Source organism: Gallinula chloropus (assembly GCF_964237585.1).
Source record: "Gallinula chloropus genome assembly, chromosome: 1".
NCBI lineage: Eukaryota > Metazoa > Chordata > Aves > Gruiformes > Rallidae > Gallinula > Gallinula chloropus.
In genome coordinates this window covers 136,077,644-136,092,524 of record NC_140085.1, presented here as the reverse complement: position 1 = coordinate 136,092,524, position 14,881 = coordinate 136,077,644, and the positions used below count along the sequence as shown (strand labels likewise).

Here is a 14,881-nt window from a genome sequence, read left to right as displayed (position 1 = left end):
AAATGTTAGTAATAAAGAAAAACTGAACTAGTTTTCCATGGCAGCATTATAAAACATACTCAAGATTTTTTCCCTAAATTCTGTATTTGATAAAACTCCAATACAAATGCATTGAGGTATATAAGCCTAAACCCCCATAACAAAAAAAAAAAAGAAAAAAGAAAAAAACCCAAACTGTAATGCATTTTAAATGTCACTCTGAACTAATAGATCAATCAAAGTGGTTTCTCTGCAAACACAGAACACACTTGGCATGCATTCATCTCCATGAAGTGCACTAATCTAGCCAGAAAACTGTGACAATTCACAGGAAAAATACCTTCATATTATTACAATATAGAGTCTTCCTTTTTTGTTTGTGGGTCTTTTTTTTTAATTCCATGGTGAACAAGTTCATTTTCTAAATAAAAGCTAAGTTTGAGAACTATAATGATAGTTGAGTTTCTATCAAGGGGAAAAATCTGTAGGCAAAGGTGCAACAAGCCTCTACTAGAATGATCCCCATTTTCAGCAGAAATGTAGGTATGTGATCTGCCTACACTAGTATGCAGCCTGTTCACTCCTCCTTCATCATCCTGCTGTCCCCTTACTAATTCTTTTACAGAATACCATCAGTGTCTTTAACGTTGTGACGTGATCTCCCAAAAGTACAAGTTTAATACCCTTTACGCGCATCACCAACATCACAAACATTTTTAAATCAGTATCACATCTGATAATCTTTTCCCACTGAAGCAGTAAAAAGGGTGAAGAAGAGATGAATTTCTAATTATTTCAATGTTCATGTGTTAGTAATTAAAAACATGAATGGATATGAATAGGGTTTGCAAATCTATTATGATGTTGATGTTGTCTGGATAAAAAAAAATCAAAAGGACATCTTTCAAGAACTGCCTATAGATACACCGGGTTCCTTACAATAATTATGTTCAAGTGTATTATAAAATGAATTTGCATAATGTTGGACCCAGGAATAATGAGGAATAATGAGGACAAATAAGCCTTTCCCTGAAGATGATGATGACCTACTTACTTGCCATTTAAGGAATTAAATTCTTCTTTCTGCACTATTTTCAAACCCTTATTAAACCCAGGAAACATGAAAATCAGATGATTTCTCCTACAGCCAGATACTACTTTGAATGAAGTACATATTGTGATTTTATGCACCACTACTATCCTTTAACAAAAAATGTATTTCCACACAATAAAGCTACATTATTTTTGTCCTCATGGTTTCCGTTTCTTTAAAGGTAGGGGTAGAAATTAAAAGGAAAAAACAAGGCAAGAAACATACCAATGAAATCTTGTCTTGCCTTTAAATACTAATTTGTTATTCAAATGTATTATGTAACTACAGATTAATTTTAAAATATTCAGTTATGAAACCAAAAGATTTAATTCATCTTTTGAAGAAAATGAGCTATTATAAGGTGATTTTTTCCTGTATCATGACCCCCACCAAAAATTGTAGGTCACAATTATCGTAAGACTGATTTATGATGACGCAGAGTGAAAGATAAATTTGGATGAGAAAATTGTGCAGCAGGAACAGCTGAACTCTAAAGAAACACCGCATTTCTGTCATGCAGATACCTTCCATGATAAATAATGGTAGGAAAGTGGCCAGCAGGTCAGGGGAGGTGATTCTGCCCCTCTACTCCGCTCTCATGAGACCCCCACCTGGAGTACTGCATCCAGTTCTAGAGTCCCCAATGAAAGAAGGACATGGAACTGTTGGACCGGGTCCAGAGGAGAGCCACAAAGATGATCAGAGGGATGGAGCACCTCTCCTATGATGACAGGCTGTGTTGGGGTTGTTCAACTCGGAGAAGGCTCAGGGGAGACCTTACAGTAGCCTTACAGTACCTGAAGGGGGCCTACAAGGAAGCCATGAAGTTTTTTGAAAGGCATGTAGTGCTAGGACAAGGGAGAATGGTTTTAAATTGGAAGGGGGTACATTTAGGTTGGATATGAGGATGAAAGTCTTCACTACGAGGATGGTAAGACACTGGAACATGTTGCCCAGGGAGATGGTGGCTGTCCCCTCCCTGGAAGTGTTCCAAGGCCAGGTTGGATGGTGCCTTGAGCAATCTGGTCTAGTGAGAGGTATCCCTGCCCATGGCAGAGGGGTTGGAACTTGATGATCTTTAAGGTCCCTTCCAACCCAAAGCATTTTATCATTTTATTAAAATAGAACCCTAAATAATATATTGGCAGAACAGATCTCCAGTAGAAAGATGTTGGAGGTTTTCTCTGAGACACCAGCGGTTTTGCTGAACTGATGCACTTCCAACGTGGAAAGACGGGTTTAGTAATGTTTTCATTGATTTCAACAGTCTCTCTAATGAAATCTCATTGTCTTATTTTACCACTACAACTCCTAACCTTCCAAAAATCTCATCCGAAAAATTCCAATTCCCTCCCTTGTTCATAGCCCTTTATGAGCTTTATACTGGCCACACGATGAATGAATAATGATGCCTTCAGACATCACTCAACAATATGGTCCAGATCCAAACAAAAATTAACGACTGTACCTAGACTGATCTGTGCCTGCTGGGTCTGACCATACCTCCCATGAGCACTCCTGCCACCCAGAAGCAAGCATGGTAGTTTCTCTCCTAACAACAGCTACACAGACCAGGCCGGGTATGTGCTCAGGCTTCTGTGTTGTAATTCTCAGGCCAACCTACAAGAACTCCAGACGTTAGGAAAAACAATGCATCAGAATACATGTGATGTTAAAGCCTGATTCAAGTGTCAAAAACAATGATAAAGTGGCAACTATCGTCTAACCAATGTCTCCGTGGTTTACTGGGGCTAGCAGGGTGTTCACATTTAAATGAAACAAAAATAAGTTTATTTCCTTCCTGAAGGAGTTCAATATTCAGTTTGTAACAATATGGTTAAACTTTGTACATAAATCAAAGTTGGAGATATTTCATTCCTAAAATGAAACTGCTTTAAAAATTGATTCTGCAGTCCTAACTCTGGAAAATTCCTACTGTCTTCAGAAGGTGAAGTTCAAATCCCAAGTGCTGTAATTGAATTTTCTTTTCTGCTCATGCCCTGATTTATTGTGGATATCTAGATTTAATATATTTTGGATATAACAATATCACCTCTGTGAGAAAAAGAACCATAGGCACCTGTTTTCTATACCCAAAGCCAGAGGTGGCAAACTCTGACATTTGTTGTAATCCACAGGCTTTGCATCCTGAACCAAGCACAACATTAGATATTCTGGGCTAAAGATCCTTGTTCATGACTCAGCCTCCTGATTCATACTCCAGCATACATCTACCTAAGCATACTTTTATATCTCCTTCAATATTATGGCAATGGAGAAACTCCAGGATAGACCACTTCAAAAATCACAATCTTGCCTTACGGATGGATATCAAGACTGTTTAAAGTCTGCATTCCTTACTTCAGTGGGTTTTGAATAATGCCCTGGGTCTAGTCAAGCACAACTCGTCTGAAAGTCAAGGCTAAAATACAGATATGCATCTGGTTTTCAGGCTCTGTCCCTTTACAATGGCTTGAATATATTTCACTACTACATTAAAGGTCAATGCAAGTACATTTTGTCTTTGTCACTTAACTAGAGCTATATTTGATCTTGCTCTGCAGTTGTCTCCCACAAGAGGAGAAAAGGACCATAAGTTTAAGCAGACTATTACAGTCTGTTTTGCACCAAGAATTAATTAGGTTAATGAAATGTAATTTAATAAGATAGAATTAAGATTCTGATCTCAACTGGAAAGTTATAAATTTTGTACAGATACTCTTGACTTATGCCAGCTATTGAAATTCCCAAATAATAATTCATGGAGCTGAGCTTAGGGAACTAAGATTGTATTTGGGAAATCAAAATCTCAAGTACACTTCCATGTTATATTTTTCTCACTGCATATAGAGTGCAAAGTTATTAAAAGATGAGAAAAAAAATATGTACAAGATTTGAGCGAACTGAGAGCAGAGAAACCTGAGGAAACTATAACGATTTAAAAGGATATATCTGTTGTTTGCTTTCGAGCAGGTTTACTGCTCATTTTCCATAGCCTTTGCAGTACTGTCTGTCTTTACTGTCTGACCAGTGTTGCTCCAGTGATGACTGGCCTTCTGCTAGATGTCATTTAATCAACTGCTTTCTAGATGACAAAAATTTACAGTTGATTAGGCTGCGTAGCTCCGTTGCTATTTCTAAAGTTTCTAGGAAGGGATTATTTTTGTGCTCAAATACCTCTAAATAAAGGGTTCCGCAGTCTGAATATCCTTGAATTCTGAAGAGTGTTCACTGAAGCAGATAAAGCTAAGAAGCATTTAGTGTTTCAGCATGCCAGCTTCAATAAATATCTTGTGTGTGTGTGTGTGTGTGTGTGCACGCACGCACATCCACGCATTTGTCCCTCTAGCTGTAGTGCTACACTGGATGTTCAAAGCAGACATCACCTCTACACGTCACACAACCAGCACTACGTGGAGTAACTGGGCAGCACTGCTCTATGTGTGTGTCTGTATGCTGCGTGGTGTACACAGGCTTAAGGTCTAAAGCCATCATTTGCATTTTTGAGACTGCAGTTGAGACTGCTATGCTGTTATCCTCAAAGCCAGTGTTGGCACAATTCAGTCATCAATGACAATTTTGTGCCTTTTCTCTGTGAAAATGGGCTGTTTAATCTTTGGCTGGTTATGCTCAGAATTGGCTCAGTTTGCTCAGTATTCAGTAGTTCAAATTTCAAACAGCACATTGATTAGACTTGCTTACTTCCATTAGCAAGTGGACTAGATAAAACTGGCCAGAGAAGGAAATTCCAAACGAGCCAACCTTTTCTATAAGCCTACTATGAAGCTCAATGACAAATGCAGAAGAATTCTCCATCAGTGACAACCTAAGGCACAGGGACAGACAACCAGTCTGACCCTTTCCTCCCTACCTACCATAAAGGTTCTAGCAGTGGCAATAATCTTTTAGCAAAAGAAAAATGATCACACAAAACTGCCACAAAAATTACCACAGGGCTGCAGCACATCTCATATGAGGACAGGCTGAGAGACTTGGGGTTGTTCAGCCTGGAGAATAGATGGTTCCAGGAGACCTTATAGCAGCCTTTCAAAACTTAAAGGGCATTTATAAGAAAGTTTGGGATAGACTTCTTAGTAAGGCCTGTTGCAATAGGACAAGGGGTAATGGTTTTAAACTAAAAGAGGGTATAAGGAAGAAATTTTTCTCTGTGAGGGTGATGAGACAGATACTGGTTGCACAGAGAAGTTGTGGATGGCCCATCAATGGAAGTGTTCAAAGTCTGACTGGATGGGGCCCTGAGAGACTTGATCTTGTTGAAGATCATAGAATCATAGAATTGTAGGGGTTGGAAGGGACCTCAAGAGATCATCAGGTCCAACCCCCCTGCCAAAGCAGCTCCCTAGGACAGATCACTCAGATAGGCGTCCAGGCGGGTCTTGAATATCTCCAGAGAAGGAGACTCCACCACCTCCCTGGGCAGCCTGTCCCAGGGCTCTGTCACCCTCACTGTGAAAAAGTTCTTCTGCATGTTGGTGCGGAACTTCCTGTGCTCCAACTTGCAGCCATTGCCCCTTGTCCTGTCCCCACAGACCACTGAAAAGGGGCTGGCTGATTCCCCCTGCATCCCCTGCTTCAGATAATTATAAACTTTAATTAGGTCCCCCCTTAGTCTTCTCTTCTCAAGGCTGAACAGTCCCTGTTCATTACAAGGGTGTTGGACTAGGTGACCTTTAAAGGTTTCTTCCAACCCAAACTGACCTATGATTCTACAGTTTTGTGAAAAATCAAAATAACTTGATTCTAACCATTTATCAGCAACTTATCAGTGGAACCAGGGAGTGAATGCCAAGCAAAACAACTTCCATCAATCCCCAATGTCAGTTATTAAAGGCAAAAAATATTAAATTGAGCAAACCATTAAGCAATAAGAGCTGAGAAACAAAAACTATTGTCTGAGAAAACACATTCACAGTACAACCCAAAAATAAGCAATAGGGCTTAAGTAAAGCAGCAGGTTGTTCCACACCTTCAAGTTTACTTATCTATGGAGAATCTAGTTGCTAACACAGTATTAGACTGGAAAGGACAGCTGATGTAATTCTACAGGGAAATCGTGAAGAACAATTAAGAACTTTCTTAATTTCCACTTATTTCGGTGTCCCATGTTCTAATATAACTTATTTTGATAGCTGAAAAATGAAATGTGATATTTACAAACACAGAGCAATATATCAGAGGATTACAAACTACTGTAAATATTGTTTAGATTTTAACTCTGTTTATTTGTCAGTTCTCAAGTCCCTTAGAGAACAAAGGGATTCCTGTCATCAAAGCACATTTATACACTGATGCTTTCGTATAAACACCAAATCACAAAGCTCTTTCTTCTATTTCTCCAAACACAAACATCCAAAAACTTAAATTAACCTATTTCTTTGCTAGTTCAGTTTTAATCATCTAACCACTATGGCACTCTCAGCCCCCTCCACGTTTTTATAGATTAATGTAATTAAAAAATCAAATAATCCATAAGAATGCAAGCAACCAGTATTACATCTGCCTTCTTATTTCTTATATGGTCAGGATTAGTTTATCTATTTAGCATACCAATAACCTGACCAATTCTTATGAACTCCATTCTATTAAATGGTTTCACCTTATCTTTTACTAGATGAAAAAAAAACCCCATTCCCTCCGGTAGATGAAGAAATACACTTTTATTCATTCTTTCTTTTTTAGCAAAAAAAAAAAAAAAAATCAAAACATCCATTATCTCACCCTCAATGGGTGGTACTTAAATCATGATAGACTGACAATACCAAGAATCACTATTCCTTTTAAACTTTTACAAAGCTATCCCTATCCCGCTCTAGCTTTCTTGTGTAAATAACAGCGGCTCAACATACTTTCCAGCAGAGATGTGAGTTTCCAGGCTAAGAAACCTGGAATGTTCCAGCTACTTCAGGCTAATGATCTCTCAAATGCACACTAATATGTTTGATAAAAGTCTCCCAGCGTGTGTGCGCAGAACGCTTACCATAAGAATGACAGTGCTGTGGGCAGGGCAAATCGCTGACACCATTTCAGGCTGAGTTAGATGCTGGAGGCACAAATTAAAACTGTGAGCTTTCATTTCAGTGGGCTTTGACAGATGGAAGAGTGCATCAAATCTCTAATTGTTTAAACCATTAACTCATCTTTCCACCTGCATTATCTTTGGAAAGAGCTCAGCTGGAAGCCTGGAACAATTGCTCACAGACTGAATTGAGGAGTGTGTATTATTCTAAAAAGAAATCCGAGTTGTCTTTCGGAAACAATCCGTTTATTTGGCTGCAGCATTTGTAAACTTATTTATCTTTATTTTCACATTTTCCCTTCGGTTCTGAAAACTCAAAAAAAAAAAAAAAAAATAGCCTTTCAGCCTCTCTGCAGAATCAATCAATCAGGAACCGCTGCCTTGGCTGCTGGGAACGAGAAAGTCCTATTGCGATTCACAGTGCATTATGACGATCCCCATTTATCTCCAGTCCTTGTAAATGCCACTGCACATGCAGCCCTGAATTATGCCTGCTGGTCTTTTGACTTTCAGTTGCTTACAAAAAGAAAAACTTGTGTAAGGAACTGTAAAAAAAAAAAAATTAAAAAATCTCTACTTCACAAACTCTCTTGAAATGCTTTTCCCAGTCGTTCTGCCCCCTCCTTAGGGCTAAAATACATTTTTCACTAAACCAGCATCACTGTAGGGCACTTTGTCATTTCGTGTTACGCTCACTATCGTGCCACTCTTGGTGTTGTTTTTATAAGGAAGCACCTGTTATGTGCTCAGCACTTCCAAGTACTTGAGAAGAACGACCTCCACACTGTGGAGCTCAGGCTGTCAAAGCGAGCTGCCAAAATGGAGCAGGAACAGCAAATGACAGTTCAGAGAGACTGGCTGTTGATAAGGTGACAGAGGGGAGTGGGATTTTAAGGACGGGAGCTTTTTTACCATCCCTGGATGTGTTTTTAAAAAAGGCTAAATCAAGTACTTAGGGATATGGCTCAGCATAGGACAGGAGTGGTTGGCCTTGATGATCTTAAAGGTCTTTTCCAACCTTGTGATTCTGTGATTCAGTGATTCTGTAAATGACAGTCGACAGGAGTAACTTTGGGCTCAGAAAGCATAAGTAGAAAGGACAAAAACATAGGGCTATGGCTATGACTAAGGGACCAGAGCCTCCACCATGCGGAGAGAAGGTTAGAGAGATGACTCTTGAGCCTGGAGAGAAGGTTCAGGGATATCTTGCCATTCTGTATGAATACCTGATGGGAAGCAATGAAGAAGAGGGGACTAGGATCTTCTCACTCGTCCCCACAGACATGACAAGAGGCAATGGGCACAAATTAAAAAATGGGAAATATAAAACTTTTTTTTTACTGCTTGTGTGGTCAAACAGGATAGGATGCCCAGAGAGGTGTGGTCTTCATCTGTGGAGATACTTGAAACTCACCTGGATGTGGTCCTGGACAACCACAACCAGCTCTAGCTGACCCTGCTTGAGTAGCAGGACTGCACTGGACAAATCTCATAATGTTACTTCTAACCTAAAGAATGCACTGATTCTTTGGTAGATTTGTAAGAAACAGGTGAGTGGGCATAAAGAATACAGTGGACAGAAAGAGGCAAAATGCCACATAAAGATTTTCAGAGGATAAGTTCACAAGAGTGAAGTTCACAAGTTTTAAATGAGAATTATATAAAGATTTGAAAGTTAAATCCAACAGCAAAGACTAAGTCAGTGGGGGAACACAAAATACAACATAAAACAGTTTATTGCCATTATACAGAAAGGGCAAACCTCCAGTGTGGCTCTCTTATCCCTGAAGAACATGAGCTGTTCTTGCAGACTATTTTATTGGGTCAGATTCTGATAGTTTCTCATACATCATATAGTACCTTTATCCACACACAGGTGTTGGGGAGAGGTTGATCAACACATTTAAGCGGCTACTGTACTGCTTTAGTTCAAGCTACATAAAGGGGAGGTTACTGGCCAAAGTAAACAAGAGGAGTGAAACAGACTCTTTCCCCTGTGTGCAGTCAGTATATGTACATAATCTGTGGGTCAATATACGTAAGAAACAAATACAGCTGTGAAAAGGGGTGGATGTTTTGTGCTTTTCTCCTGAACCTACTATGTAAACTGTATTGCATTTTAAGAAGCAATATCATGAAATTGCCAGATAACAACATCTGTACATGGGATACAAACAAGAATACTATTTTCTACTCTCATGAACATAGGGAATTGCAAGTAAAGATGTATCAGATCAGCTCCAGAAAACACAAATCTAATAACAATCGTATCCAGGCAAAATTCTTCCCTCAACACTGAACACACATCTTTCTACTCAGTATTTCTCATTAATGTCAATGAGAATTATGCTTGCAGAAAGAGCTAGAATCCATACAGATTTCATTATGTTACTTTTATTTATAAAATCTATCCTAGAGAAGAAAAGAAAAATATTCTGAGACCTATCACTTTGACAAATGATAAACAAATCTCGAATAAGAAGTGTCACAAATGTTTCTCAACAGCAGAACTAGACATTCTGGTTTAGACACTCCGTATATTCAACCAATGGGATTTTAAACACTGAGCTATCCTACCCTTTGCCTCTCCATCAGCTTCCATTACACTCAAAAGTTAAAAAAAAATCAAGCTTTTTCTACATGTTCTCATTTAGAGGGACTATTTAAGGAGGGTTACAAATGTGTATCAAAGCTGACTGTGTTAGAAACAAGTGACCTGTGTTAGAAACAAGCTGAATCCTTCAAACTGAAGTAACAGATTAGATTATTACATGTTAGGTGAGATCAATACATTACAGACACTGTATCTCATAATGCTTCAATATAATTACTTAGGTAACACAGATGATGAGATACCGTAGAAAATATGACTAATCAGAGGGGAAAAGGAGGAATTAACCCAAAGTAGATTTTCTTTGCATACCTACACATGTAGTATCAATTTAACAAGGGCAGCAGTACTATAATGGGAATATTTATGGTGCTCTGCTCCTGGGAACACAAAAGTCTCAGGACTGTATCTAAAATGCTTGTAAACCAATACATGCAGTACACAACTACAGGCTGGGTGGAGAGTTGATTAAGAGCAACCCTGAAGAGAAGGCCTTAAGAGGGTTGGTTGATGAACGTGAGCTAGCAGTGCACGCTTGCAGCCTAGACGGCCAACCATATCCTGGGTTACAACAAAAGAAGTGTGACCAGCAGGTCAGGGGAAGACATTCTACCTCTCTATTCTCCTGAGACCATACTCAGACTATTGCATCCAGCCCTGGGGTCTCCAATATAAGGAGGACATGGAGTTAGTGGAGTGAGTCTGGGAGAGGCCCATAAAGACGATCAGAGCGGCTGGAGCACCTCTTCACCTCTTGTCTGAAGACAGGATGAGATAGTTGGGCTTGATCAGCCTGGAGAAGAAAAGGCTCCAGGGAGCCCTTATTGCAGCCTGTCAGTGCCTTAAGGGGGCCTACAAGAAAGCTGGAGAGCGACTGTTTACAAGGGCATGTAGTGATAGGACAAAGGGTAATGGCTTTAAGTTGAAGGAGACTAGATTTAGATTAAATATAAGGAAATAATTCTTCCCTGTGAGGGTGGTGAGGCCCTGGCCCAGGCTGCCCAGAGAAGCTGTGGCTGCCCCTCCCTGGCAGTGTTCAAGGCCGGGTTGGATGGGGCTTTGGGAAGCTTGGTCTAGTAGAGGGTGTCCCTTCCCAGGGAGGGAGGATGAGAACTAGATGATCTTTGAAGTCTCTTCCAAATCAAACCATTCTATGATCCTATCTATAGCTGTCCTAATTATAACAGAGTATTTTTAACATATTGGAACTACCCACCTCATGTCAAAACAGGGCAACATTGAAGCCTTCTCTTGTGTTTTTATCTTTTAAAATAGACCTCTGGAGAGATCTTACTAAATTAAATTACATAGAAAATCACTGGTGCATATTTTGCTGCTCACAGCTATGCTTTTGTGACTTGTTCCATTAAAATACCAAAAATAAGTAGCTGTTAAGGATGTAGGTAACAATCTACATATGTTCCTGTGAAAGCTAAAAGCATTTTAGTTCATTAGATCTGCAACTCTTTTTGAAAAGTTAATAGCGCTCAAGGTATTACTGTTGCCTACACTTGTCTTAGAGGGCAATGGTATGACTGAATTAACTTTAAAGGGACTTCAGTGACCAAATGATTTCGAACAGTATCTTATCAACAGCTGTCTTCAGCTACAGAAACATCCCTAAATATAAAGATCACAGACTTCCATGAGGAAAAAAAGCATGTTCATTGTATGCTACTATTGCAATATTTTCTCAAGTTATTCTATGTACAAAATAATGGCTATGAAATTTCAACAGAGTTTTCTACCAGACTGATCTTACTCTCAGAGAATAGTGGACAGAAACTTTAGAACAGCTTTTGGTCAGTTCAGGAATAGGCACACTGAAGTCAAAACATATCAAAGGTGTTTGCAATGAAAAGAAAGCACATGCAAGAGCCCTGTATTGGATGCTTTAAGGGGGTATTTTCTTCTTCCTCTTCCATCCAGGATATCAACTTTTACAGGCTACTATCTGTCCTTGGAATGAAAGTAAATTCTTCTAAAATGAAACTGCAATCGGCTATGCTACAGGTAAGAAGATGAACTCCACTGTACTTTTTCCATCTTATATTTTTTTCTGTGAAAGAGTAAAATAAATTAACTACATCATCTTTTATTGCTGTATCAGCTACTGTGTGATATACATTGATGCAATTTCCAGATAAAATTTCTCCACCATATGTCAGATGCAAAACCGGAAGGTTCTTCTGTGTTTCAAAGTCCTCCTGCTAATAAAGTAGCTAAATGTCATCTGCCATCTGCACTTCACCACAAATTACCTCAAAACCCTGGTACCTAAATACCACAACCGGAAGGTGGACACTGGGAAAATCCTTCAGGAAAAAATTTCAGAGATATTTAGCAGAATCGCTGTCATAGAAACCTCCTCCACTGAGGTATTGAGAAGCAGTGAAAAGAATTTGCATTTTTGAAAGATTAACTCTATCTCCTGCATTGCTTTGAAAGTTTCAGTTAGGTAATGCAACTGTTGGACTTCATATTGAAAAACACAGAAAAATCAAAGCTTGCCTGAAACCAGAGAATATTCTACTAATGTTCAGCTCTGCTAAAAATTTGACCAAGATTTTATTTATTTATTTTTCAAAATACGACAGAGCTACTTTTTTAAGGAAAAATGTATTGCTTTCCTAAGAAAGGATGAAAACACAAGGTAACGTGACTGCGTGTATACAGTAAGTGATTTAAAACTTAAACAGTTGCTGCATTTTGTATTATAAAATAATATTAATTGCAACATTCTTACTGGGATTTCAAGAGACTAATACAATCTTAAGGTAAACCTTACATTCATAATACCTTACACCTATCTTAAGTGTGTTCTAGGAATTTGGGAGTGACTCAAAAGAGCTACTCCTCTAACCTCTGCCCTGCTTTAAAAGCTGGACAACTTCTATTGTATGATTCCCTCTTCGTAGGTAAGACAAAAACTACTGGAAAATCTTTCAGATTAGATAACATGGCAGCCTTCATAAATGAATAAGAGAAAATTACACCAGGCTTACTATGGTACTGGGCAAGTCTCCCACACTTTCCTTAACAGGCGCTTCAGTTACAATAAGCCCCAATCTCTGCACCTCTGTTTCTTTGTTGTTCTTTTAAGAATTATGATATTTCAGTGCAACACTTAGCAACGTGGCACAGCTACTAGGAACTGTTCCGTTCTGTTATACTAACACTGTCATACTCTGGCTTTAACACTGACAAAAGCAATCAGCTCTGGTTTATTTTCTCGCAGTGGAACAGTCAATAACAAATTGGCCCATTTCCAATCCCATTCGTCTCAACAGAAACTAGATCAGTAAACCGGTAATCTCACTCCTTAACTGTAGAGAAGAAATTGTCACATGTTAAAATCAAGGGTTAGCACCAGCATTTACATAAATTATATTAATAAAATAATGAAGAACAATGCTAGTTGCATTTAATCCCATTTGCAGTACAACCTTCACAGAATAAATATTAAAGTTAAAAAGCCCAAGTTACTGTAGAAATACATTTTCAGGAAGATTAAGACAAAAATACTATCTTCACCATTTTCAGGTGTATTTCCAAAGGATGCCTCTTCCATGACATTTACAAACAGTCAGCATTAGAGCATGTAATTCCACTCTGACTAACCAAAGTTTCCAAATCATTGTTGGTTCTATCCAGGCACCATAGAAAAATTATTGCGTGGGAGAAACAGTTGACAAAGAGCTCACCTACCCTCTGGGATTTCAGGGTTAAAGTACTGGGATAGAACAGGGCATCAGTAGAGCCACTAGTATTTGTATCAAGATGTTTTTTCAAAGAAATTCAGTGTCAGACTAAAAATTAAATACCCAAACTTAACAAAATGTTGAACGTTGGCGTACCTTGGTGCTGTTGGAGGAAGATTTTAAAGCAATTGTGAGTTTTTCTTTCCTATGACCAAGAATACTGAAAGAACACTAATGATACACCAGATTTTAGCCAATAAAAATAAGTTTAACTAATCTTGATACTTATCCTCCAACACTACTCCTCTTTCCTGAAAATCACTGGGTTTTAATTTTGGATATTTTATTATAGGTTGAGGTTTAAAAAAAAAAAAAAAAAACCAACAGCTGCTTCTGAAAACAAGCTAAGATTTAAAGCATTTAATCTACAGACAGGAGAGTGAAAGAAGATAGGTAACTTAAATGGGGGGAGGGAAGGACATACCTTTGAACACTGTTTATGATTCTGGCACCAAGCAAGTGACCCATTGTTCTGAAAAGCAAAGAAAAAGTACATAAATATTAGTATTTCTTTAAGACTAGACATGACCCTAACAGGTTTAAACAGAATTCACCTTCCAGCTCTGCTTAGAAGATGACATTTTGTCACAACATCAGTACCAACTCTGACCCCAGCTCCCTTGTCTTGAGTAAAAGTGTAAAGTGCCCAGGGAAAAGTTAGGCAAGCATTTCATCACGCAAGGCTGGTGAGAAACTGAATGCAGTCACCTTTTAGTCCACCTTTGAAAACACTACCTAGACTCAGAAGTAAACAAAGGTAAAGCTTGTATTTAATGAAATAATATGGATTGGTAGTGATTCATGAAAGGAAAGGCCCTTAGTCACATTTCAATATTGCACAATACTTAAATTATCAAGAAAAGATCATGAAGAGCCTTGAAGTAAAAGGAAAATTCAATTAAACATGAATTTACCAAAAGTCTACACCATGGCAGTTTTATTTTACATTTTTGATAATAAAGTGCATTTCCCAGATCAGGAAACACCATAGCTCTCATTTGTCTCGACTGCAGGTAACAACCAATTCCGTTATCATGTGCAAAGTAATAATTAAAGCTAAAGGAAAAGAGAGCATGATGAAAACAGAAAGACAAATATGAAATTGGCACAGGGACAAACAACCACCTGCTGCTCTACTACAGGAGATGCTGAAAGGCCAACTTTGAAGCAATATTTTCCAGATTAAAAAAACACAGCTCAGAAAGCATGAAGGTATGTTTGTTGGGTTAACAGATGAGATACAATATTGATTTACTTTCTGTATAGTGGAAGATCAAAACAACATCAGGAAGATCTGAGTGGCTCCGTGGACTGAACTTGAGAAATGGGGCAAAACTTTGCAACACAGAGTGCAGATTCATGTGCTTAGAAGCTTGTATATATGTATTTGTCCATAATTT

General features: G+C 38.5%; 1 protein-coding gene across 1 annotated transcript in view; it reads right to left on the bottom strand.

Moving 5' to 3' along the window:
- Positions 1 to 14,881, bottom strand: part of ANOS1 (anosmin 1) — a gene marked incomplete at both ends in the record, with an annotated part of 128,970 nt that overhangs the window by 88,291 nt on the left and 25,798 nt on the right. The window contains one exon of the mRNA XM_084270833.1: positions 13,906 to 13,953. Within this exon, the coding sequence (XP_084126959.1) occupies positions 13,906 to 13,953 (48 nt within the window). The remainder of the gene's footprint in view (positions 1 to 13,905; positions 13,954 to 14,881) is intronic.